General features: G+C 37.4%; 1 protein-coding gene across 1 annotated transcript in view; it reads left to right on the top strand.

Annotated features, from left to right (window-relative positions):
• Positions 1 to 21,742, top strand: part of NAALAD2 (N-acetylated alpha-linked acidic dipeptidase 2) — a 48,828-nt gene extending 27,086 nt beyond the window's left edge. The window contains exons 9-19 of the mRNA XM_061202727.1: positions 50 to 135; positions 411 to 530; positions 635 to 717; positions 3,251 to 3,314; positions 4,259 to 4,326; positions 7,345 to 7,436; positions 9,338 to 9,428; positions 11,010 to 11,274; positions 13,069 to 13,150; positions 14,349 to 14,441; positions 21,508 to 21,742. Of these exons, the coding sequence (XP_061058710.1) occupies positions 50 to 135; positions 411 to 530; positions 635 to 717; positions 3,251 to 3,314; positions 4,259 to 4,326; positions 7,345 to 7,436; positions 9,338 to 9,428; positions 11,010 to 11,274; positions 13,069 to 13,150; positions 14,349 to 14,441; positions 21,508 to 21,697 (1,234 nt within the window). The 3' untranslated portion in view covers positions 21,698 to 21,742. The remainder of the gene's footprint in view (positions 1 to 49; positions 136 to 410; positions 531 to 634; positions 718 to 3,250; positions 3,315 to 4,258; positions 4,327 to 7,344; positions 7,437 to 9,337; positions 9,429 to 11,009; positions 11,275 to 13,068; positions 13,151 to 14,348; positions 14,442 to 21,507) is intronic.
• Positions 21,743 to 25,269: the final 3,527 nt, after the last annotated feature.

Here is a 25,269-nt window from a genome sequence, read left to right as displayed (position 1 = left end):
TTAGACATAATGTTCTATGTGAAGTAATTTGTTCCTTTTGTAATTCTAGGAAGGTCAGAATGCATGTTCATAACATCAATAAAATCACAAGGATTTACAATGTAATCGGAACTATCAGAGGATCTGTGGAACCTGGTGAGTTGGTGGATTATTTTAGACATTTTATTTTTACAAAGATTACAAGAGTAAGAGAAGATAAATTTTCATCAACAATTGATTTTTTTCTGGCTGATGTGAAACAACTAAATTTGGAATAAAAATGTATAATTCTAAAAGAAGACTCTACCTTATGGTGTTGATTATTTTCTATGGGGAAACTCAAGCGAGAGGAAGTTTAATTTAAAAACATAAATTACTACTCTTTATAATGTATTCAAAGTTGTAGTTCTTTTGAACACATTTTTTCCCAGACAGGTATGTTATTCTGGGAGGTCATCGGGACTCCTGGGTATTTGGAGGTATTGACCCAACCAGTGGGGCTTCTGTTTTGCAAGAAGTTGTTCAGAGTTTTGGCAAACTGATGAGTAGAGGTAAGTAATGTTTCTTTGGTAGGTGATGACAAAAAGTGACTCGCTGAATTTACCTTTGTTTTTAGGCAGGTGTACCTAACTATGTATGTTAACAATGATTACAGGCTGGAGACCAAGAAGAACTATCATTTTTGCCAGCTGGGATGCAGAAGAATTTGGACTTCTGGGTTCCACAGAATGGGCTGAGGTAAATAAGACAGAGAAGTTCTTATTTTCTTGGTCAACAGGGAACAAATATATGTATCTCTGGATAATCACAGATAGGTTCCATTACCTAATATGGTTTTAATTTGGATAAATACCCAAGAGAATTTAGGAATTAGAGTTTGCTTTTACTATCATATCAGATTGGCAAAACAGAATATCCTCTTAATTATTGGGCTACAAACAAATTTATTTATTATTGTCAAAATATTTTAGTTTCTATTTGTATTTGTTTTGTAAAAAATCTGTTAAGTTCCAAAAGTAGTTAAAACTAGCAGACTGTTTCTGACAAATGAATTAACTTATGTAAAAACTGATACAGATAGTTGGAGTTAATTTTCAAGCTTCTGAAGTTTCCTTGGAGTTCTTCCATCTAAGAGAACATAAGATGTTCTGTTAAGGTGACTATACTTTGATAGTAATTTCACATTTACAGATTCCATGTATAACTGTAACCATAGGTAAATTTTACCATTCACAAAAATTCCTGATTGTTGAGTATAATATGATAATTTTATAAATTGAGTTACAATTTCAAGGGTTTATTTTTCCTTCAGTTATGATTAATTTTTATTTTCACTGGGTCTTAATGCTTAGTCTTTAAGTGTCTCTCCTAGGCCCCCTCTTTTATCTTCTTCCCTTAGCCTCTCTGTTGAGTATCTCTAAGTTCTTAAATGTGCAAGGTAAGCTTGTGCATTTTTATAAAGGCAAGTGCACCATAAAGAACTTTCTCTCCACCATCCTCTATTTATCTTTTATAAGTCCAGATTTTATAGAATTGTTTTAAAGTATGTCTTATAATTCTTGCCATTGTGTCTAGTTTTTAAATGCTTTCCTTCTGACTCCTTTCCTCTTACTTTACTTTAAAATAATAATATGAAATAAATAAATATGGGAGTAAAATCGCACACATACAGTTACTTGTATCACTTATGCTTTATTCCATTTATATTGTGAGGTTTTATTATTATGTTGGTATTACGAATATGTATTTTGGAATAGACTGTTAATTTAGATGAATCAAATTTCATTAAGGTCATTTACTTTTAGAAATACGTAATTTCTTATGAATACATGTATATATAAATACATGTCTCTGTTCCTATAATTTCAGCAGCTTAAAATAAAGATAAAATAAATCCAAGATATAATATGCCTTGCATTAATTTAAATACATGTGGGTTAAAAGACAGTTTCAATACTGTTTCCAGTTTTCTACCAGATTCTTGATCACATTCAGCAGCATAGTTACCTTCTTTATTTTTTTTTTTATAAATTTATTTATTTATTTTTGGCTGCGCTGGGTCTTCGTTGCTGCGCATAGGCTTTCTCTAGTTGCGGCGAGCAGGGGCTACTGTTTGTTGCGGTGTGTGGGCTTCTCATTGCGGTGGCTTCTCTTGTTGCAGAGCACGGGTTCTAGGCGCACGGGCTTCAGTAGTTGTGGCACGTGGGCTCAGTAGTTGTGGCACACGGGCTTAGTTGCTCTGCGGCATGTGGGATCTTCCTGGACCAGGGCTCGAACCCAGGTCCCCTGCATTGGCAGGCGGATTCTTAACCACTGAGCCACCAGGGAAGTCCCACCTTCCTTAAATATAGTTAAGGAACCTTCTTTATTTCTACTGTAAGTCTGTTATAATGTGAACTGTGACTCTATCTACAGCAGAGTCAGCTGTGATCTGGCCTGTGTGGGCAACTTAGAGGCAAGAATCCTCATTTGTGTGATAACCACTCACAGCTTTAAATGATTTTATTGTAACATGTTCTTATAAGGTACAAAGCTAGAGGGAAAGAGAAGTAAAGTGGTCTCTCAGCATATTCTCATCTGAGTGTGATGACATTAGTTTTTCTCTGCTTTATTTTTCTTGGATGTGTGTGTGTGTGTGTGTGTGTGTGTGTGTGAATCAGAGAAAGAGAGAGAGAGAGAGAACATCTTTTTATTGCCCATCCTTCTTTCCCTCTTGTTTTTTTCTCTATTCTCCTGCTTTTTTGTTCTTTTTCTTCATCGTATCTTTTTTAAAAAAATATTTAGATAAATGGAAATTTCCAACTACTCACTTTTAAAATGATAAATTTACATGGGTGTCCAATTTCAGTGGATCTCACACTTTAATGTATGTAAGGATTGCCAGGGATACCTTTTAAAAATTATAGATATCCAGGCCTTACTTTGAGCAATTCTTATTCAGTAGATCTGGGGTGGGGCTGAGATTCCGTGAGGTTTACCCTTCATATTCTGCTGCAGGGGATCAAGGAACCACATTTTCAAAATGCTGTTGCCTCAGGGCTCACTGCTATTGCTATAAACAGTAGCTACAGCATCATAATATTTTTCTTACTTGTTTTAACTGAATTAATGTTGTCAACCAATCAGATAATTTCTCAGAAATTATTGTCAAAGGCATAGGTATTTGATTTATAAAGGTATTTGCAGACCACTCTTATACTAAATTATTTTTTTTACATTCTCACAATTGTAAATGCTGTGAGTTAAGTAACAACTTTTGCTTCAACTATAGGAGAATGTAAAATCACTTCAGGATAGAAGCGTTGCTTATATCAACTCAGATTCATCTATAGAAGGTAAATTTTATTTTGGGTTGTTATTAAATAGTATACCATCATTTAAGTCTGTAAATTCAGCTTGTAAACTTTCTAAGATTATCCTCTCCTATGAGACACCTCGATAATACCTCCATTTTCCATTTTTACCAGAGAGAAAATCAATATGATTCATAACTAAGCTATTGATCCTAATTTCTTTAGTATATTTACCATTTGCCTATCTTGGATTACTAGTTAAAACTCTAGTATTTCATTACATTCTTCATGTGGAGATAGTAAAAGGATTGGTCTACAGAATATTTCATACAGAAATACTTCCTGTATGTACTGGAGCAAATTTGAAGTGAGTACAAACTACAGACTTCCTTTTGACCCTGACATGTGACATTTATATCTATAGGCTTTCACTGTATTATTATTTCTAGATAAATGTCAAAGCACACTTACTAGCTACTGACATGCTGTAGTCTAATGTCTTGATATATACTATTGAATTGAATGAATGAGGGAATTCCCTGGCCATCCAGTGGTTAGGACTCAGCGCTTTCACTGACGTGGACCCGGGTTGTATCCCTGGTCGGGGAACTAGGATTCTGCAAGCCGAGCGGCGCAGCCAGGGAAAAAAGAAAAAAAGGCTGAATTGAATGAATGAAGAAAGAATACTGTGGCCTTATCACTTCCTTTGCTAACGTCTCCCTAAGTGATACTGCCTTACTGAAGGATGAGAGCTGCTGCCTTAGCAGCAAAGTCCACCTATGCCCTCCAATGTCCTAAGTGTGTACCGCAGCCTCTCTCACCCCTGAAGAATTATTTCCACCCTATTTTTAGTTCTCTGGGAATGATGCCTTCAATTTGAAGTTTATTATATCTTGTTTATAATTAGAAAATAAAGTTAGAATTAAATAGATTGGAATTTCATTTGGAAGTATTAAAATACTCTGTGTGTCTTATTTATTTTTCAGGCAATTATACTCTCAGAGTTGACTGTACACCCCTTCTTTACCAATTGGTGTATAAACTGACAAAAGAGGTATATAAGTAGTTCTATCTTAATGTTTTCTGATGAATAGTAAGTGAATAACTTGTTTTCTAAATTAGTGATACTTATTTTTAAACTGGCGACACATAGCTGATTTGTATTGATATAACTAAGCAGAAAAAAATCTTTAATATAATATTTACTTATGTGACATAACTATGAAAATAGTAGCGCTAGTTTCTGTCCTAATAATAGTTCTTAATAATTGTATACATTTGTTATAAAGTATGGGGTCTATCATTTCGTCTGGCATAGGCATTTTTATATAACAGAAAGAACACGGAGCTGGAATGGAAAAGCCTTTGTTTCAAAGATTGCCTTGGCTACTCATTCATTCGTTCATTCAACAAGTGTTTATTATGTGGTTACTATGTATCAGGCCCTATAAAATGAATTCTAGCAGCAGCAATGATAAAAGGAAAAGATTACTGAATCCAAATACTTTGTAATCTAGAGAGGATACAGACCTATAAATGAGGAACTATATATATTTCACTAGAATATTGGATACTATATACAATGGAGAACAATTGTGGAACAGAGAAGCTAAAATCCTGGGGCAGCTGGGGAAGTGGGAAAACATTAGAGGATGTTTTCTGAAGAATTAATGGTTGGGCTGTAATATGGAGGGATGTGAAGGTAAGGGAGATGCTTTCTCAACAGAGGATGCAGTACCTAAAAAAGATGTGGAGGTATGAAAGAACGTATTTCTTGACCTGTAGGTTACTTAGTGTGACCTAAGCATAAGGTGTTGGTGAAAGGGTGGTAAAAAATGGGGCATGACAAATAGGTCAAGGGGTTCAGAAATTTGGTGATGGAGAAATTCAAGAATCTTTAACAAGGTTGTACATTATCATATTTATTCATTGAGAAAGATTACTCTGTATCAGTGTAGTGAATAGGTTAAGCTGTAGTAAATCTAAAAGCAAAATGGAAATAATTCCACATGCTTACTGAGCACACAGGAATTTTATAAATATTACTTATTGATATATAAAATACTCTGAAAACGCTAATGTACTCTGAATCTCTAAAAATTATGTAATCTATTCATTAAATATCTGTGTACATCATTAAATAGTTACTTGTTATAGGATTTAACAATAGACGTATTTCTTTCAAGTAGGTATCAGGTAGATGACAATGTGAAGTAGGTATCACTTTTCTGTAGGTACTATTTCCCAATCTTCCTTAATCTTGCCCTTTCCTTTTCACTGTTAGTCTTTAACATCTTATTCTCCCAAATGAGAATCCTCTCATTATTCCCATCACAACTCTCTCACTGTATTGGGTAGCTTATGTCCTTGATCCTTTCATTGGAATGTCCCATAAAAACATCTCATCTGAAAGCAAGTTGAAAAGACAATCTTTATTGGGAGAACCCTTCTCAGGATATGCATTCATGTTCTGTCCTACAGAGGTGGCTCCTGCCTTTGATGTGAGGGATAATAATAATTTCAGGGCCAATAAACAGAAGTTTCATTCTCTCCCCCCTTTGTACAAAGGCAGATGCTTATCTGTGGCCATACAAAAACCCAGTAGAAAAAGGAGACTTTTATCCTCCTAAACTGTTTATTACAATTTTATCAACCCCTAGTGCGTGTTGGCACCATCAAACCATGCTGGGGAGTGTGGTGGAGAGGGCTGAGCTTAGAGAGAAGGGAACCTACCTGCCTGATAGAAGCAGGAAATGGACAAGGTGTTGAAATAATGGGGGAGAACCAGCAATTATGACAGTGCATATAGCTGAAACAGAAAATTCTGATCTTAGCTGTACAGGCCATAGGGACACAGTTCTGGTTGGTGCTAGACCTGGATGGTAGGATTCCGGAAAATGAAGAGGATTTTGCAGGGAATTCAGTTCAAGCAGTTTGTAGGAATTGGAGCAGGATCTCAGCTGTTGCAAATTGGCAGAAGCGGAGTACAGGGTAGAACCCAATCATTTGGCTGGAAATGAGCAGAACGTCCCTGAAGCTCCCACAAGCTGGTGGGGAGGGGATGCCTCTGTGGGGTGCCGAGACTGTTCTTAAGCTGAGGACCTCGTATGCTATGATGAGGGAATAACCAACTCTGTATAAAGGCCTGAGAAGATATCAGAGAAGATATTGTTTGGATTAAGATGGGTATCATTATCCCCATTTCCACATGTGGGAAACTAGGGTTTAAAGAAAGGAAGCAATACACCAAAGGTTATAATGCTTTCAGCGTTTCATAAGTAGGGTCTGTCTTTGGTCCATTTTTGAACAAAGCAGAGCTGTAAACCAACAAACAAACAAAATGCAGCCAATATGTATGATGATTTTTTTCCCACCACATGCTTCTGCTTTTCTTAGAGTGGAGAAAGAAAAGGAAAGTATAAGTTTGTAAGTATATGTTTAATGAGGGTAATAAAAAATGTTTATGTATATACATAAGTTCTTAAAATTCCCAACTAGAAACCTGAGGTTATGTAGTTTTTTTAAAACCCCCAAAATTCCAACATTGTTTAAACACAGACTTTCTAAAATAACAGTTCCTCCTCACCCCACCTGCCCTACAAAACCAGGACTCATATTGACAATTTCAAGCTCAGCTTCTTAATGTCTGTCTCCTGCCCTAAGGCCTCACTGTAGGTCATCTTGGACAAAAGCAATTTACTAAAGTAAATATTATATATATAAAGTTTTCTCCCAGTGACTTCCCACTAAAAGAAATCTAAGCTGCCCAACATTGAAGTGATGACACTTGTTAAAAATCTGAAATGCTATTAAAAAGTTTACCAGTATAAGCAAGACATTTGTTCCTAAGGACATGGCAAAATTACAAATAAGTGGGAATTATAAATGAACGAGAATTTGGGCTGGATATTTTCCTTGCGATTTGCAAAAACATATTTTTCTGTAAAGAATATGATACACAAATGTTCACGTAGATAAATGTAGAAGTCGATATTAACTAACATGTGGTTTTATATTGGCGTAAATTTAGTTGTTCTACCTCTTATTCCCGATATTTGATTTATCTTTCCAGATCTCCAGCCCGGATGATGGTTTTGAGAGTAAATCTCTTTATGAAAGCTGGTTAGAAAAGGACCCTTCATCTGAAAATAAAACTTTGCCTAGGTAAATTACTTGTATGTACGTTTTCTATCACACGATCAGTTGAGTTCCCCTTTGCCCCTTGTTTCTCCAGACAGGCAATTCTCAGATGTCTCAACAATTTGAGAGTATTTTTGCAAATTTTTAGTAAAAACTTATTAGCCATTATTTTGCATTCTTGCATAAAATTACATTAAGATATGTATTAAATACATTAATAAATACAATTCAAATGAAGTAAAAAAACAAATGATGGATTATTTCTTTCTAAATTTATTAAGGTGCATTATCAGTAACTACCAAGTTATGTCTTTACCTTTAATTAGTTTAGATTTTATGTAAGAATTAACTTTTACTTCTCATTTATACAATAGCAGCTTTCTTGTATTTATTTTATATTTATATTTGTTTTCTACTCCTATACTATTTCTAAAACCAGCTGGTGGTAGCAATTTATAGCTTCATTCCATATTGCAAATAAGTCTTGTGAAAGTTTAAATGTATCTCCACTATTTTTTTTTTAATTACAGGAATTTTTAAAAAATATTTATTTATTTATTTTATTTTTGGCTGCATTGGGTCTTAGTTGCGGCACGTGGGATCTTTTGTTGTGGTGCGCAGGCTTCTCTCTCTAGTTGTGGCATGTAAGCTCCAGAGTGGGTGGGCTCTGTAGTTATGGCATGTGAGCTCTCTAGTTGTGGCTCGCATGCTCAGTAGTTGCAGTGCATGGACTTAGTTGCTCTGCAGCATGTGGGATCTTAGTTCCCTGACCAGGGATGGAACCCACATCCCCTGCATTGGAAGGCAGATTCTTAACCACTGGACCACCAGGGAAGTCCCTCCATTATGTTTTAAATGCTTATTCAAAAAAACACTAGAGTAGAAAAAAAGCTTTAAAAAACATCCCAAGGTCTCAATCTCAAAAACATGTCTAATAGTTTGGAAGTATATAGTTAGGTTCTTAATGCATATGTAATTTTATATTCTGTTTTACTGACTTATTTTTGAATGAAAGTCTTCTATGACATTACATTTTTTTTTTAAGTTTTTATTTATTTATTTATTTTTGGTTGCATTGGGTCTTCGTTGCTGCGTGCGGGCTTTCTCTAGTTGCAGCAAGTGGGGGCTACTCTTCGTTGCGGTGCACGGGCTTCTCATTGCGGTGGCTTCTCTTGTTGCGGAGCATGGGTTCTAGGTGCGCAGGCTTCAGTAGTTGTGGCACGAGGCCTCGGTAGTTGTGGCTCGCGGGCTCTAAAGCGCAGGCTCAGTAGTTGTGGCTCACGGGCTTAGTTGCTGCGCAGCATGTGGGATCTTCCCGGACCAGGGATCAAACCTGTGTCCCCTGCACTGGCAGGCGGATTCCCAACCACTGCGCCACCAGGGAAATCCTGTCATTACATTTTATATGTATATATTTATATATTATTTATATATATGTATGTATGTAGTGGCTTCTTAATTACATGCAAAGCAATATATTATAATTAGATTTATTTCTGAAATAAACGAAGGCACTTTTAGAGTCTTCATGATCTTAAATGTAGACTTTCTCATGGCAGTTTTCTTACTAGACTATAGTTCTCTGAGGGTAGAGACCGTATCTTACTTGTTTTTCCCTCAAAACAAATACCGTAAATGCTGAAGATACGGAAGATATCATAGTTACCAGGCTGCCATATTTAGTGTCACTGCCCAACTCTGGTTTTAATCAGTTCAGATTTATAGGTTTATCACACATATAAATAGGTGTGATAGGAAAGTGTTTTGAGGGTGGTATACGTTTTCTTAATTTTTATAAATGTGCCATACAATTCCTTGCAGTTCTTGGGACAGGATTCATGGTGCCATCTATTTAATTTTATATTATTTATTTATGCATTTATTTCTTCCTGTGTGTGTGTATGTGTATCATATTTTACATTTAGAATCAACAAGCTGGGATCTGGAAGTGATTTTGAAGCTTATTTTCAGAGACTTGGAATTGCTTCAGGAAGAGTCCGGTACACTAAGAATAGGGTAAGCCATTTTATTATTTTGGATACATAGCACTTCATCCACATTCTCTTTGTTAGGAATTCTGTCATTTAGTTGTTGGGTACCAGGCACCGAGTGGACATGTGGCCTGGGAAGAATTGCAGGGATAGAGATAGCCTGCAGGTCCCTTTGTAGATGGACTAGGAAATAATTTGTGTTATTTTGTGAATGTTCACTGCCAGGGTTATTAAGTGAAGTGGTAGTTGATAGAGTAATGCCAGGTACTTAGCTGGTTATCACTACCAAGAGGTTTGCATCCTTTTCCTGATGCGGGCTTTGTTGGAAAATCTAATTCTTCTTTTCTGATCTGCATTGCCTGCATTGCACCGTTGCCACTCAAACACATTGATGATATGTGAGTACATGGGTTTCGAACCTATACCGTGTTTGTTTGTCTGTTATAAATTATGTCATAAACCAAACTGAAGATTACATCAGTAAACTCAGATTTGTCACAGATTTTAATCATTTTCTAATCATAATTGCAGTATGCCAACATCTTGCTTGTCTAGAATACATATCCCTTGCAAATTTGACTATCCAGAATACAACTAACAGAGAAGTAAGCAAAAACAGCTTCAGAATAACCCATAATAAATGCATAAATCTGTATACTAATACTCATTACACTTCATACAAAAAAGATGCACTTTACCTCTCTCAAAGCCTGTTCACTTTTATACTGTCATCATTCTGAACAAAGTTATCTAGTTTCTAAGACAATGCAGATTAAAAGCAGAATATCAGACAGAGGGAGAGAGACTGATACAGGGATGCCTTTTAGTGATATTAAAAGCAATAAGAATGATAGCTTTATGGCAAAGTAGCAGATAGGTAAAAACTAAAGTTAGGAAAGGCAGACCTAAGAAGTAAAAAATATTTATGTGGAGTACCACCCTGTAATAATTTATGTTTATAATGGTAACCCTTAATTTTGTAACAAAGGTTAAATGGCATGTGGTTATATACTGTTTGGGAAGGCAGGGAAGGGGCTGAAATGTTGACCTTTAAACAACAGGGGTGCCAACCCTCCCAGCAGTTGAAAACCCACACATAGCTTTACATTCGGGATCGTGTAGTTCTGTAGTACATATTTATTGAAAAAAATTCCATGTATAAGTGAACCCCTGTAGTTCAAACCTGTGTTGTTAAAGTGTCAGCTGAATAATCCTTCAGCTATAACAATACTTAGCTGCTCAGAACCTTTCATTCTCAATCAGTTGATAGATCATTTTAAACTGTGCCGGTATGCGATTTGAGTATGTACTCCTTAATTTAATTGTCAGCAAAGCAATAGGGAAAATTTTCAAGAAGCAGTGTTTTGAACAAAGATTATATGAATTATAAAATGAATAATGGTAAAATTTTAAATTGGTGAAAATTTGGTGGTGGGGTTTTAGTTAATTAGACTTAACTTTTTTCACTCATTGTGATAAAACTCAGGGTGCCGTATGGTTATGTTTTTTAATACAATCATTTTATGATTCCATAAAATATTATAATTTGAATATTTAATGTTTGTATATACTCGGTCCCCCCCACCTTTTTTTTTTTTTCTTTCAGAAAACAGATAATTACAGCAGCTATCCAATATACCATACAATTTACGAGACATTTGAATTGGTAGAGAATTTTTATGATCCCACGTTTAAAAAACAGCTTGCTGTAGCTCAGTTACGAGGAGCACTGGTTTATGAGCTTGCAGACTCTAAAATCATTCCTTTCAACATTCAAGACTATGCAAAAACTTTGGAAAACTATGCAACAGATATCTACAGTTTATCCAAGAAATATGACCAACAATTAAGAGACCATCAAGTATCATTTGGTAAGAAATGGCTGGACAGATATTTTATAATCATTAAGTTAGAGTTTTAAGATATCACCTCCTATTGTCATCCATGCATACTATTTCATCCTAGAATTTATCCCTGCCTCATTTCTTAATCCTGACTTATAGAAAAAAAACTTTAAACACCTATTAAAGAATGTGATTTAGTTTGATATTTGTAGGATGAATCCATTTTGCTAAGTTAGTGCTACAAACATTGGGTTGGTAAATATTTTCCCCATATTTCTGCCTTTAAAAATGTTTTGTTATAAGAACAATACTATTAAAATGTAACAATATTACACAAAGATTGGAAAGTAGAGAAAGCCACCACTTCCACTACATATATGTGGTATTACATTATTATTATTACTACAGCATTTACCTTTTAATGTTTTTCTACATGGAGGATTTTTTACATGGTTTTAAGCATTCTTTCCTTTTGTATCTGGCCATTTTGTGGTTGCTATTCCACATCATGTATCTCCTGCAAAGCAGAAGTGAAATGTAGTGTTGTGTAGTGTAGGAGCATTAAGCATTGGGTCTGGAAGCAGTTTCCTGGTTCAAATCCTGGCTCTAATATTTAGTCATTGTGTGACCTTGAGAAAGTTACTTAACCCCTCTATGTGTCAGTTTTATTATGAGTGAAATAATAAAATAAAATGTTTCCAAGATTGCTGTGGAGATTTCATTTGGTTGGTATGTGGAAACAATGGTGACTGTCACTTAGTGCTCATAATGTTAGCTATTATTACTGTTTTATTGCAACCATTTTCTTTTATTATTCTGGGAGTACATATTCTTAGTATATATCAAAGTTATCAAATATGTACTGAGTGTCTACTGTGTACCAAGTGCTGTGTTATTTCCTGGGAGATATAAGGAAGATTAAGAAATAGTCATTGGGGCTTCCCTGGTGGTGCAGTGGTTGAGAATCTGCCTGCCAACGCAGGGGACACGGGTTTGAGCCCTGGTCCGGGAAGATCCCACATGCCGCGGAGCAACTAGGCCCGTGAGCCACAACTACTGAGCCTGCGTGTCTGGAGCCTGTGCTCTGCAGCAAGAGAGGCCGTGATAGTGAGAGGCCCGCGCACCGCGATGAAGAGTGGCCCCCGCTTGCCGCAACTAGAGAAAGGCCTCGCACAGAAACAAAGACCCAACACAGACAAAAATAAATAAATAAATTAAAAAAAAAAAAAAAGAAATAGTCATTGTCCTCAAAGAGCTTAAATTCTCATGGGGAAGGAGAAGACAAAATGCAGGGGATAAGCTCTTAAAGGGGTGCACAGAGAGTACTATAGGGGTGCTGAGAATGAGTAGCGGGTGGTCAGTAAAGGCTTTGGAACATAATTACATAAGAATTAGTAACCTTCAGAAAGTTACGACGAGCAGCAGGCACTAAGATCTAGAAACTGAAGCAAAGAAAATTTAGAAAATTGTGCTTAGATCTATATGAAGAGTTGTCCCAGTAAGTTAAGTATTGAATGAATAAATAAATGAATGCTGGGTGTCTGATAAATTGAGTTGAAAGGATTTTTTATGTCCTAAACTCTTGAAATCTGTTATTTCCTTAAGAACCGATTTTGCCATTTTCAATTTTATACATTATTTCTTTGTTACAATATTTTCTAATAATTTCCATGGATCTGCAAGAAGACTCAGTAGAAAAATAGTTTCAACACCTATTCAGTCACAGCAATCTGGAATGGGGGCGGTTGGAAAATGAACCTTTGAAATATGAAGCACTCATGCTTACTAGTTTCCTTTCTACTTTTCTATTTTTTAAAAAAGATTGCTTATTTTCTGCTGTGAAAAACTTCTCAAAGTCCGCTTCAGATTTTCATAGAAGACTTTCACAAGTTGATCTGAATAAGTAAGTTTCAAATGTAAAGCTCCCTACTGTTTTGAAAAGCAATCTGGTTACTGGAATGAACTGGATACACTTACAGAAGCATTCAACTCTGAATCATTGCTACTCAAATTATGGTCTGCCAGCCAGTAGCATCAACATCACCTGGGAGCTTGTTACAAAGGCAGAATATCAGACCCCATCCAAGACCTGCTTTATTAGAATTCTGCACTTTAACAAGACTCTCCAGGTAGTTTGTATTCACATTAAAGTTTGAGGAACATAGCTGTTGAATGATAGACTAAAAACTCATCCCATGGCAAGGGCCAAGGAGACATGTCTTTAGGAGTTTGCATGATAAGAATTCTGACTATTTCTGGTAATTCATAATTCTATGGGTTTAAGTGCATTTGTGGCATATTTCACTACAGTCACAATATTCCTGTGAACAGTGTAGAAATTCTTTCTTTACTAATACTTTTTTTTGCGTTTCATTTAACCTTGTGCCGTTGTTAGGTTGAAAAATAATTTAAAAGTTATACTCAAAGCATTATTTAACAAGCATAATTTGTTCCACCTTACACTCCATGTCGCATTTCTTAATTTTTCAGATTTATCAGAATAAGCTTTCCCACCTCCCATCCGGGCAGAAAGCTGTATCAGTCATTGTGAGGGGCCTCTCTCTCCCTGGGGTTGTAGGACAGCCTAGGGAACTTATGCAGCAACCCAAAAGAGAGCTGGCAGATTCCAAGTGTGGAGGGGACTCCCTGCCCACTAGGAGCAGCTGTCTCCCTCCTTGCAGACTCCTGCAACTTCCCTTCATTCTGTCTTGTTTAGGCTTTACTCTGCTCCTTTCTTCCACAGTAGAATTAACTGGTTTATCAAGAACAACTTGGCAGTCCACACTGCCTACCTTTGCAGGAGGCCTGGCTCTCCTCCTACAAAGAATTAAAAATGTCTTTCACTTCTTTCTGGTCTGTGATCTTGAAAAACAAAACAAACCATTTCCCAATCAGTCCCTCTGCTTATTATAAATAATAGAAAGATGCCCCTGCTGTTATATGTAGCTTACCACATGAGCCTCACTGTGTGTTTTATATGCATTTTCTTTAAAAAAATCTATGAGTTTAGAAGGTTATTTCCTCATGCCTTATCCTTATTTAATATTTTAAAATGTGGTTGCATGGTAAGGGTTTTAATTATCTATTTCTTATTCTCAAAGCCCCACTGCAGTGAGAATTATGAATGACCAACTGATGTTCCTGGAAAGAGCATTCATCGATCCCCTTGGTTTACCAGGGAGGCCATTCTATAGGTAAGGAGGCAACAGCTGTTCCACTAAAGCACACCAAATATGTCACTGTGACCAAAACCAGCATACCGAAGGTCTGCTTCACACTCCTGCTATCAGACAAGTGGAAAGTGGATATGTATACTGAAGGAAATATGGGTGAGATCATGCATAACAGTATAATTTGTACTATCAGAAAAGTTAATTTCATATTGTGTATTGCTTTGCTGCAGATGTAAATGGCAGATGATAGTTGAAAAAGAACTCTTGTAACAAAATTGAAAAGACACAGAATCTTAAAGGGGATCTTAGAGCTCATGTAGTTCAATTTTCTACATGAATCTTTTCTGTAGGATCTCAGAAAAGTAGTTATCCAGCCACTGTTTGAATCTTCCAGTGAATGGAAGCTTACTACCACATGAGGGAAGTTAGTTCTGTTTTAGGAAAGGTCTACTTAATAGAAAGTTTTCTTCATAAAGATATATTTCCCTGTAATTTTCTCCCTCTGACCCTGTTCTGCTCTCCAAAGTCAAAAAGAATTACTCTAGATCTATTTCCATATAACATTTCAGGTTTTTGAAGATGGATGCCATAGTTTCCCCTAAAGAAATACCGTTTTTTTTTTTTTTTTTATCTCTATCTCAGGTTTTCTTTCAGTATCTTGGCTGCTTTTGGATAGCCTCCAGTTTTTTGAGGTACATTTTAAGCCGTGGTTTCTTGGTAAAAATTAGAAAGGTCCTAGCATTTAGAGACAGAAAATCTGTGTTCTAGTTCACTTGCACATGTGTGACTTAGAGCAAGTCATATCTAGGGTTGGCTTATCTGAATTAGGATGGTGATAATAGCTATTTTACAAGGCTGTTTATCATCAAATGACATATACAAAAGATATTTCTATGTTACCTTTCTTATAAATATTAGTAATAATTTAACTGATTACAAGCCCAGGCATTTAGAGCCCAGCTCTGCCAAATACTAAGTGTGACCTGGGCAAATTTACTTCTCTAAGACTCAGGTTCCTCAGCTGTAGATGGAGAATACAGTGCTTTTACCCCATAGATTTGTAGATTTAAGGCATGCAGAAGATTTAGCTCAGAGAGGGATATACTCAGTAAATGGCTGCTATTTTTATAATAGCTTACCTAATGTAAAGATAAATGTTTATCAATACAAATGAAATAGCAGCCATCAGTTAAGTATTTACATAAATCAAATCAAAGGTTGAAAGCCAATCTACACGTTAATCCTCTCTTGCCTATCATTAGTCCATCTTTATATATTTATTTTTTTATTTTTTAAAGGTTTTTTAAAAAAATTATTTTTTTGGATGCATTGGGTCTTAGTTGCAGCACGTGGGCTCTTTTGTTGCAGTGCACAGGCTCTTCGTTGCAGTGCGTCGGCCTCTCTCTACTTGTGGCGCATGGGCTGCAGAGCTCACGGGCTCTGTAGTTGTGGCCCACAGGCTCAGTAGTTGAGGCACGGGCTTAGTTGCCCCGCGGCATGTGGGATCTTAGTTCCCCAACCAGGGATCGAACTGGTGTCCCCTGCATTGGAAGATGGATTCTTAACCACTGGACCACCAGGGAAGTCCTTATTTTTTAATTTATATGATTTATAAGCAAAACATCTCTTTTTCAAATTCAGGCTCTGTACAATTATATAGAATAAAAAGGGACAGTGCTAACACCCGGACGTTTCTATTATTTCCTTCAGGGAAAATCAGTGATGAGTTTGATGTTAAATTTTGAATGCAGTTATGTACACATGTATAGTTATTTATTATTTATTCATTTCTGTTTACATAAATGGGACCATATATCACTTTGCAACTGCTTTTGGTAAAAATTTATCTTAGAGATCTATGTCAATATATATAACTTTATTTTTTACTTATTTATTCTTTTGGCTGTGTTGGGTCTTCGTTGCTGCACGCAGGCTTTTCTCTAGTTGCAGCTAGCAGGGGCTACTCTTTGTTGCGGTGAGCGGGTTTGTTGTGGAGCACAGGCTCTAGGCGTGCCGGCTTCAGTAGCTGTGGCTCACGGGCTCACTAGTTGTGGCTCACGGGCTCTAGAGTGCAGGCTCAGTAGTTGTGGTGCACGGGCTTAGTTGCTCCGCGGCATGTGGGATCTTCCCGCACCAGGGCTCAAACCCGTGTCCCCTGCATTGGCAGGCGGATTCTTAACCACTGTGCCACCAGGGAAGCCCAATATATATAATTTTAGCTCTTCTCATCTGCTGCATAGTGTTCCACTGTATGGCTTTCATGTGTAATTTTTTTAGTCCTTATTGAGTTTTTAATTAGATTTTGCCCCTCAATTATTTAGTATTATGAAAAGTACTGCTATAAAATGTCCCTGAGCCCTACTTGAATATTTGTTTTAATATCTCTATAATCAGTACCTGAGATTTCAAGGTCAAAGGGTAAACACATATTTTGGAACTATTAATTGAACATGAAGACTATATTCTAAAGCCAGGGAGAGGTGGTTCAAGATGACAATGTAGGAAGATACTGAACTCACCTCTCCCAGACATACCAAATCTACAGCTACAGATGGGACAGCTTCTTCTGAAAAAGACCTGAAGATTAGCCGAGCAACTCCTTCACATCAGGCAAAGGAGAAAAAGGCCACGTGGATGTGGGTAGGTTAGGCTGAGGCCCAGTCTTGCCGCAAAGCCCGCTCCTGGGGCAGCAGCCCACAGCAAAGTGTTTGTACCCAAATCAGCCACCTCAAGTTTTAGGACCTGTGCCTGAGAGGTAAGCCTCCCACATATCTGGCTTTGAGAACCAACAAAGCTGCATCCCTAAGACCAAAGGGATGCACAGAACTGAGAAACTGCTCAGGCTGAAAGGACTCGCTGGAACTCATCTGCCACAGGGCCCAGCACAGAAGCAGTCCTTAAAAGCACCCAGGTTTTATGTGAAAGAGATTCATTTGTTGATCTTAGAGCACCGGCTGGAGGGGCAGGGGCCTGTTGGGATACTCTCCGAGATGGGGGCCGGTGGGTGCCGATTTCCGCTCTTCCTCTGCCTTGCTAAAGCTCGCGGGCACTATCTTTCTTTCCCTCCTCTTCCCTGAAGGTGATGATCTTCATGCATTCCCTCTGCTGATCTCCAGAGCACCGGTATCTCTGGAGGGGAGCTTTTATTTGCAGCTGGTACTCTGCCTTTTGCATCTGGTGTCCTGGTTTTTGTAGCTGTCACCAGGAGACACTCCTTGATTGCTTGGCTCAGGGTAGGGGTGGGGGGAGGGCTTGCATTCCTGGATCCCATGAGGCTGTAACAACTGGAGAGACAGTTCTTGGCAGACTACCATCCCCAAGGTACTGCTCAGAGAGCAGACTGAAAACACCCCCCGTCTTTCTGAGAAAGAGGCTCACTTGCTTGTCCAGGAGCTTTGGCCTGAGGAGACGGCTTTTGTTCCGGCGCACTTCTAAAAGCCTACGGAGTGCTCTCGGGGAATGGAGGCTGGTGAAAGCAGTCTTCGTGCTCTCCCTTGGCCTCACTCCAGCTTGACCTTATCTCTCAGAAGGGAGCTTATACCCTTTTCTGGCACCCTGATTTTTGAAGCTGCTGCCGGGGATACCTCTACATTGCCTGGCTCTGGTGACCAGAGGGGATTATGCTTGCAGGTGTCATAGGAATAGATCTTAAACGCCTACCACTGTCAGGCACAACAAGAGAGAGGCAGCAGTTCCAGGGAAAGAAGCCTGTAAGCTTATAATCACAGCTGCAGGCCGAGAGGCAGGATTCTGATTAAACACATTACCCATCTAAGGGCTGACTGTAAACTGTACCGGAGACCTAGGAGGGCAGGTGCTGTCTTCATGCTCTCCCTTTGCCACGCTCCAGAGAACCAGCATCTCTCAGGGGAACTCTTACACGTCTGATGCCTCAGCTTTTGCGGCTGCTGCCCAGGGGATACCCCTTCATCCCCTGCCTCTGGCGGCCAGGTGGGATTGCTTTCCTGGGTCCCACACGGTTACAACGATCTGAGAGTCAGTGCTTGGGAGGCTGCCACCTTCAGGTCACTGCACAGAGAGCAGGCGGAAACACCCCCCCCTCCCCCATTTCCGTAGAAGAGGCCTATCTGCCTGTCCTGGAGCTTCAGCCTGAGGGGCAGCCTTCAGGCTTGGCACACATCTGGAGGCCTGTGGAGCTCCTCTCAGGGAACACGGGCCGGGGAACGCCATCTTTACGTTCTCCCTCTGCTTTGCTACAGCTTGCTAGTGTATACCAGAAAGGAGCTTATACACTTGTCTGGAGCCCCGAGTTTTGACTGCTACCCAGGGGACACCTTCATATGACCTGGCTCTAGTGGCCACCAGACCTACTCTTGTGTTCCACAGGATGGTATATATTTGCATACTTTAAAAGCTGCTGCCTGAGGGCCTGGCTTCCAATCATCCTGAATCTAAGTGCTGACTGACCTATTCCCCTTTGGTACACTGACAGACAGGTCTTGGCACACACTCAGCTATTGGGAGCTATTAAAAATAGGTGGCTTGGAGAATCACAGAGGTTTGAGAGACAACCAAGAGCTAGGAAAAGGTTGAACATAAGGTTTATTACATGAGGCTACTCCCTCAAGACTGTTGGTTTCTATGCATTAGATGAAACAGCCACCTCTTCCAGAGAGTCAAGCAAAATGAGGAAACACGGGAATATGTTACAAACAGAGAAAAAAAGACAAAACCTCAGGAAAAAAACTTCCTTAAACAAATATAAGTAATCTACCTGATAAAGTGTTCAAAGTAGTGGTCATAAAAGATGCTACTGAATGTGAGAGAAGAATGGATGAACACAGTGAAAACTTTGAGAAACTTGTAGAAAATATAAGAAAGTACCAAACAGAAGTCATGGTGTTAAAGAAAGAATACAATAACTGAACTGAAAAATACACTAGAGTGGTTCACTAGCAGACTAGAAGAAGCAGAAGAATCAGTGACCTGGAACACAGGTAGTGGAACTCACACAAACAGAGCAACAAAAAGCAAAAAGGATTTTTAAAAGTGATGACAGCTTAAGGGACCTCTGGGACAACATCAAGTGAAACAACATTTGTGTTATAGAGGTCCCAGAAGAAAAGAGAAGGGGGCTGAAAACTTCCCCAACCTGGGGAAGGAAACAGACACCCAGATCCAGGAAGCTGAGACAATTCCAAATAAGATGAACCAAAACATACCCATCTAAGACAAATTATAATTAAAATGGCAAGGAAGGTAGAAATAAGGAGAGAATCTTAAAAGCAGCAAGAGAAAAACAACTCATGAACAAGAGAATCCTCTTGAGACCATTAGCAGATATTCCAGCAGAAATTTTTCAGGCCAGAAGGGAGTGGCATGATGTATTCAAAGTGCTGAAAGAAAAAAATTCCCAACCAAAGTGAATAAAAACCATATAATCATCTCAATAGAGAAAAAACATTTGGCAAAATTCAACATCCACTTACGATAAAAAGTCTCAACGGGACTTCCCTGGTGGTCCAGTGGTTAAGACTCCGTGCTCCTACTGCAGGGGGCATGGGTTCGATCCCTGGTCGGGGAACTAAGATCCCACATGCCGCACAGCGAATTAAAAAAAAAAGTCTCAACAAACTGGATACAGAGGCAGTGTATCTCAACATAACATAGGCCATATATGACAGACCCACAGCTGCCATCATGCTCAATGGTGAAAAACCCAAAACATTTCCTTTAAGATCAGGAACAAGACAAGTATGCCTACTCTCACCACTTTTATTCAACAGAGTACTGGAAGTCCTAGCCACAGCAATTAGGACAAGTCAATCAAAGACAACCAAACCAGGAAGAAGTAAAACTGTCACTATTGCAGATGACATGGTACTATATGTAGAAAATCCTAACGATTCCACAAAAAAACTATTAGAATAAATGAATTCAGTAAAGCTGTAGGACACGTAATCAATATACAGGAAACTATGGCATTTCTACACACTAATGATCAGAAAGAAATTAGGAAAACACCCCATTTATAATTTCATCAGGTTTACTTTATTGCTGTATCAATAATATTGTACTATACTCTCCCTTTACAATTCTCCAGAAGACGGCATGTATAATAAGGAATACCTGTGACCTGTATCTCTAATCTCAGCTTATATATGTCAGAATATTAATGTTTATAAACAGTTTAGCACATATACTTGTTTTAATGAGAAAGATCCATTTGAGGCCATACTAAAATTTAAAAGCCAAGAGCAATAAATCCTGATGTACTTTGGGAAATCTAAATGATTACATTATAAATTTCTCTTTGACCATTAATATAGTGACTTTACATAGAGTTCCATATTGTGGCCTACAGTAGATTTACAGCTTGAAGCAGCTCTAGGATTTGACTGTTGGGCCTAATTCCTGATAAGACTGTTTAATAAAATATGTACGTTTGTGGAAGGCAGAATTCCACACACTGGGGAGAGAAGTAACTTGATCTCTTGAGCTACTTATGAGATGAAGTAGGAAATCAACTGCAAACTTTCCTTCTAGATCAAAAAAGAGTGTCTTTGTGGGCAACCCATATATAGCCATTTTACCTTTGTGGAATGGGCTTTATTATCCTTATCACTTGTGATATTTTTGTAATACAAGCTTCTTTAATTATTGCTTTTTAATGTCTGAAGAGTACTGGGAACAACTGTCATTCTTGTTGAATCTCTAAAAAAGGGAATACAGAGGTCATTATTTTTTTAATCTCTTATTAAACATATCCATAAATTATCCATGCTTCATGGATGTCAGTTTGTGGATGTCTAGGCAGTTAGACAACTAATGCCCATCACTTAGAGGAAAGAATCTACTTACTTCCAACTGCATGGGTTGGCAACATATGATTCACGAGATGCGTCTTATCAACTCCTTTCTTTGCTTAAAAATATACCATTAACTAAGTATCTCAAACCAATTATATATGTTTTTATTTTGGAGTAACTAAAGTAAATGCCAGGAGGAGACACAGAATACTTAGTAAGATATGGTCTAACACAGCAGAATGAATAAAGAAAAAGCATATAAAATGTAATACATGTATACGCTTCTGTTCAACCTGTCCTCTGTTTTTTTCTACTAGGCACATCATCTTTGCTCCAAGCAGCCACAACAAATATGCTGGCCAATCATTTCCTGGCATCTTTGATGCTCTATTTGATATTGAAAATAAAGCAGATCCTCGTTCAGCCTGGAAAGAAGTAAAGAAACACATTTCAATTGCAGCCTTTACAATTCAAGCAGCAGCAGGGACTCTGAAAGAGGTGTTATAGTAAGGTCTCAGCCAACTAGCTGCCATTAAAAGTCTGAGGATAAAATCCGTCTTTCATTCTGATAACACGTGAAGCCAGAGCATGCTAAAATCTTGCTTTTCATGTCATGTTTTGACTTTAGACTTCCACCTTGTTCATCTGCAAAGAGATTTTTGGCTCTTTGAAAATTCATAACTTCATCATCAAAGTGCTAATCCAATAAAACAAACCAAAAAACCTCTAGTCATATGGAGAAAGAGATAAAGTAAGTGAAAATTCCCTAAAATAAAATATGGCAAGGAACTTGAACTCTTCAGACATTGGTGGCTGGAAAGTAAAACAGTACAACCACTTCGGAAAACAGTCTGGCACTTTCTTATAAAGTTAAATATATACTTATATTATAGCTCTAAAATTCTACTTCTAGGTATTTACTAAGGAAAAGCAAAAACATGATCACCAAAAGACTGTTGCATGTTCATCGCAGCTTAATGTGCAAATAATGCAAATGCCCATCAATAAATGAACGGATAAATTGTGGTATTTTCACAATGGAATACTACTCAGCAATAAAAAAGAAATAACTGCCGATACATGTAATATTATTGGCCGACATTGTTGAGGGAAAGAAGCCAGACACAAAAGAATGCCTAATATGAGATTCAATTTATATGAAGAAGCAAAACTAATCTATGGTATTAGGAATTAGATCAGTGATTGCTCGGGTCAAGTAAGGGGCAGGCAGGGAGGAAATCTGCTACAAAGAGGAAAGTTTCTGGGATGATGGGAGTTTTCTGTATCATGATCTGGATGATAGTTACACAGGAATATACAGTTGTCAAACTTCATCAAACAGTAAACTTAAAATGTGTAACAATGATACCTTATAAATAAATTTGATTACCAAGAAAAAAATGTCTGGCAAGGAGACTGGAATAGCACACCTTCTCTTGTGAAACCATCATGGAGTATAAATGGTAAGGAAAAGTGAGTAATAGCTATACTTTTGATAACTTCAACTCTACTGAATAATATATATCTGATAGGTGAAAATAGTTGACCCTTGAACAACATGGGGGTTAGGGGTGCTGACCCTCTGTGCAGTTGAAAATCCATGTGTAACTTGACAGTTGGCCTCTCCATATCCTTGCTTCTGCATGCATGGATTCAGCCAACCATGGATCATGTAGTGCTGTAGTACATATTTAGTGGAAAAAAATCTGCGGATAAATGGACCTATGCAGTTGAAACCTGTGTTGTTCACAGGTCTACTGTAGTTGCCACAAATCTTCATACTCTGACTCCTACTGAACAGAAGTATATCAGCATGTGCAAACTTTCATGCAGAGCCTAATGATTCAGAATTGTGGGTAATCTGAGATGAAAGCTTCAAAAAGCTTGGTTGTTCAATTACTTTGCCAAAAAGAGTTGAGAATCAAAATTAAATGAGCCCTCATAGGCAGGCACACTAACTACAATAAGAAGCTTTAAAGGGCAATAAAAGGTATTACTCATGAAGTATAAATAAATTTATAAAGCATATTAAATTAGACTTCTGTGAAAACAGTTTGTTTTAGCAAATCTATGAATTTAATTTTCTACCATACTATATTACCTTAACATAAGACTTTATTTTAGGATAGAGGAGTAACTGTATTTTAACTTTTGACTTAAAGCATTGTCTTGTAGAGACAATATTGGGTTTTCTACTGTCCCAACTGAGTAAATCACTACATAATTTTGGGCATCAGTTTCTTCAAGAGTAAGGATTGTTAAGGTTCCATCGAACTCTATTATATCATTTCTAAAGGGGACAAAATACAAAAATTTATAAATCTCTTTCATGTTTTTCCTACTGGCTTTCCAGAAGAAAGATATTTATTGCTAAAACAGCATGTATGGTTAGAAATATGGGTTTAGAGAAAAATAGTAACCTTTTCAACTTATTGTTTACTTTAATTGGTAAGTTATTTTGTTTTTACCATCTTTAATCAACAATTGATCATTTGAACAGAATGGTTATGTGGTATGCACTGTAATAAACTCAGGATATTAGATAGAGAATATGTACTACCACATGTTCGCCACATAGAACGTGTGTTTGAACTATTTTTTTAGTCTTTTTCCCGTAGGATTATTTTATCTCTAAGATGTTTACGCTTGGTAACCACATAGCAAAAATCTAGAGTAGTCATGAAACATGAAAAAAGGGAGACTGAGCAAATCACCGTGGAAAATCACCACTTTACAAAGGTAGACAGAAACAGAGGGAAAAGCAAAGAAAGGAGATACAAAACAACCAGAAGACAAATGATAAGATGGCAGTAGTAAGTCCTTACATATCAGTAATCACTCTAAATACAAATAAATTCAATTCACTAATCAAAGGCACAGAGTGGGTGGATGGATTAAAATGACCTAACTATATCATTTCAGCTCTAAAGATACACATAAGCTCAGGGTGAAGATGTGAGTGGATGAGGATATTCCAGGCAACTGGAAACCAAAAGAAAGCAGGTATAGCCAGACAAAACAGACTTAATGCCAAAAATGATGAGACAAAAGGTCATTATATAATGATAAAAAGGTCAGTATATCCAGAAGATACAATAATCATAAATATATATACACCCAACATTGGCACACTGAAATATATTAAGCAAATTCTAATAGATCAAAAGGGAGAGATAGACAATAATGCAATAACAGTAGAGGATTTCAATATCCCACTGCCAGCAATGACCACTGATCATCCAGACATAAAATCAATAAGAAATGTTGGAATTTAACCATACTGTATAACAAATGACCCTAACAGACATATCCAAAAGCAGCAGAATATACATACCTCTCAAGTGCACACAGAACATTATCTAGTATAAATCATGATATGAGAAGAAATGAAAACAACACACCTCAACAAATAAGAATACTGAAATCACACCAACTATCTTTTCAGATAACAATCTATGAAACTAGAAATCAACAATAAGAGGAAAGCTGGAAAATCTACAAATATGTGGAAAGTAAACAAGACACTCCTAAACAATGAGTCAGAGGGAAAAAAAAGGAAATTAAAAAATTATCTCAAAACAAATGAAAATGGAAATACAACCTATCAAATCTTATGGGATGAAGGAAAAGCAGTTCTGAGAGGAAAGTTTATAGCAATAAATTCATATATTAAGAAATTTAGAAACATCTCAAAAGCCCCCCCCCCCCCAACTTTTACACCTCAAGGAACTAGAAAAAGAAAGCAGGAGGATCAAAGTGGAAATACATGAATAGAGACCAGGGAGGAAAAAAACAGAATTAACAAAATTAAAGCTGGCTCTTCAAAAGATAAACAAAATTGACAAACATTTAACCAGACTAAGAAAAAAAGAGAGAAGACTCAAAATTAGAAATGAAAAAGAAGATACTACAGAGATACAAATACTACAGAAATACAGAAGACCATATGAGACTATTATGAACAATTATATGCCAACGAGATAACCTAGAAGAAATGCATAAACTTCTATAAACACAAACTACCAAGACTGAATCAGGACAAACAGAAATTCTGAACAGACCATTAATGAGCAAAGAGA

Source organism: Eubalaena glacialis, chromosome 10 (genome assembly GCF_028564815.1).
Source record: "Eubalaena glacialis isolate mEubGla1 chromosome 10, mEubGla1.1.hap2.+ XY, whole genome shotgun sequence".
In the NCBI taxonomy this organism is placed as follows: domain Eukaryota; kingdom Metazoa; phylum Chordata; class Mammalia; order Artiodactyla; family Balaenidae; genus Eubalaena; species Eubalaena glacialis.
The sequence above is the reverse complement of the archived record's forward strand: the minus strand, read 5'-3'. Positions and strand labels throughout refer to the sequence as shown.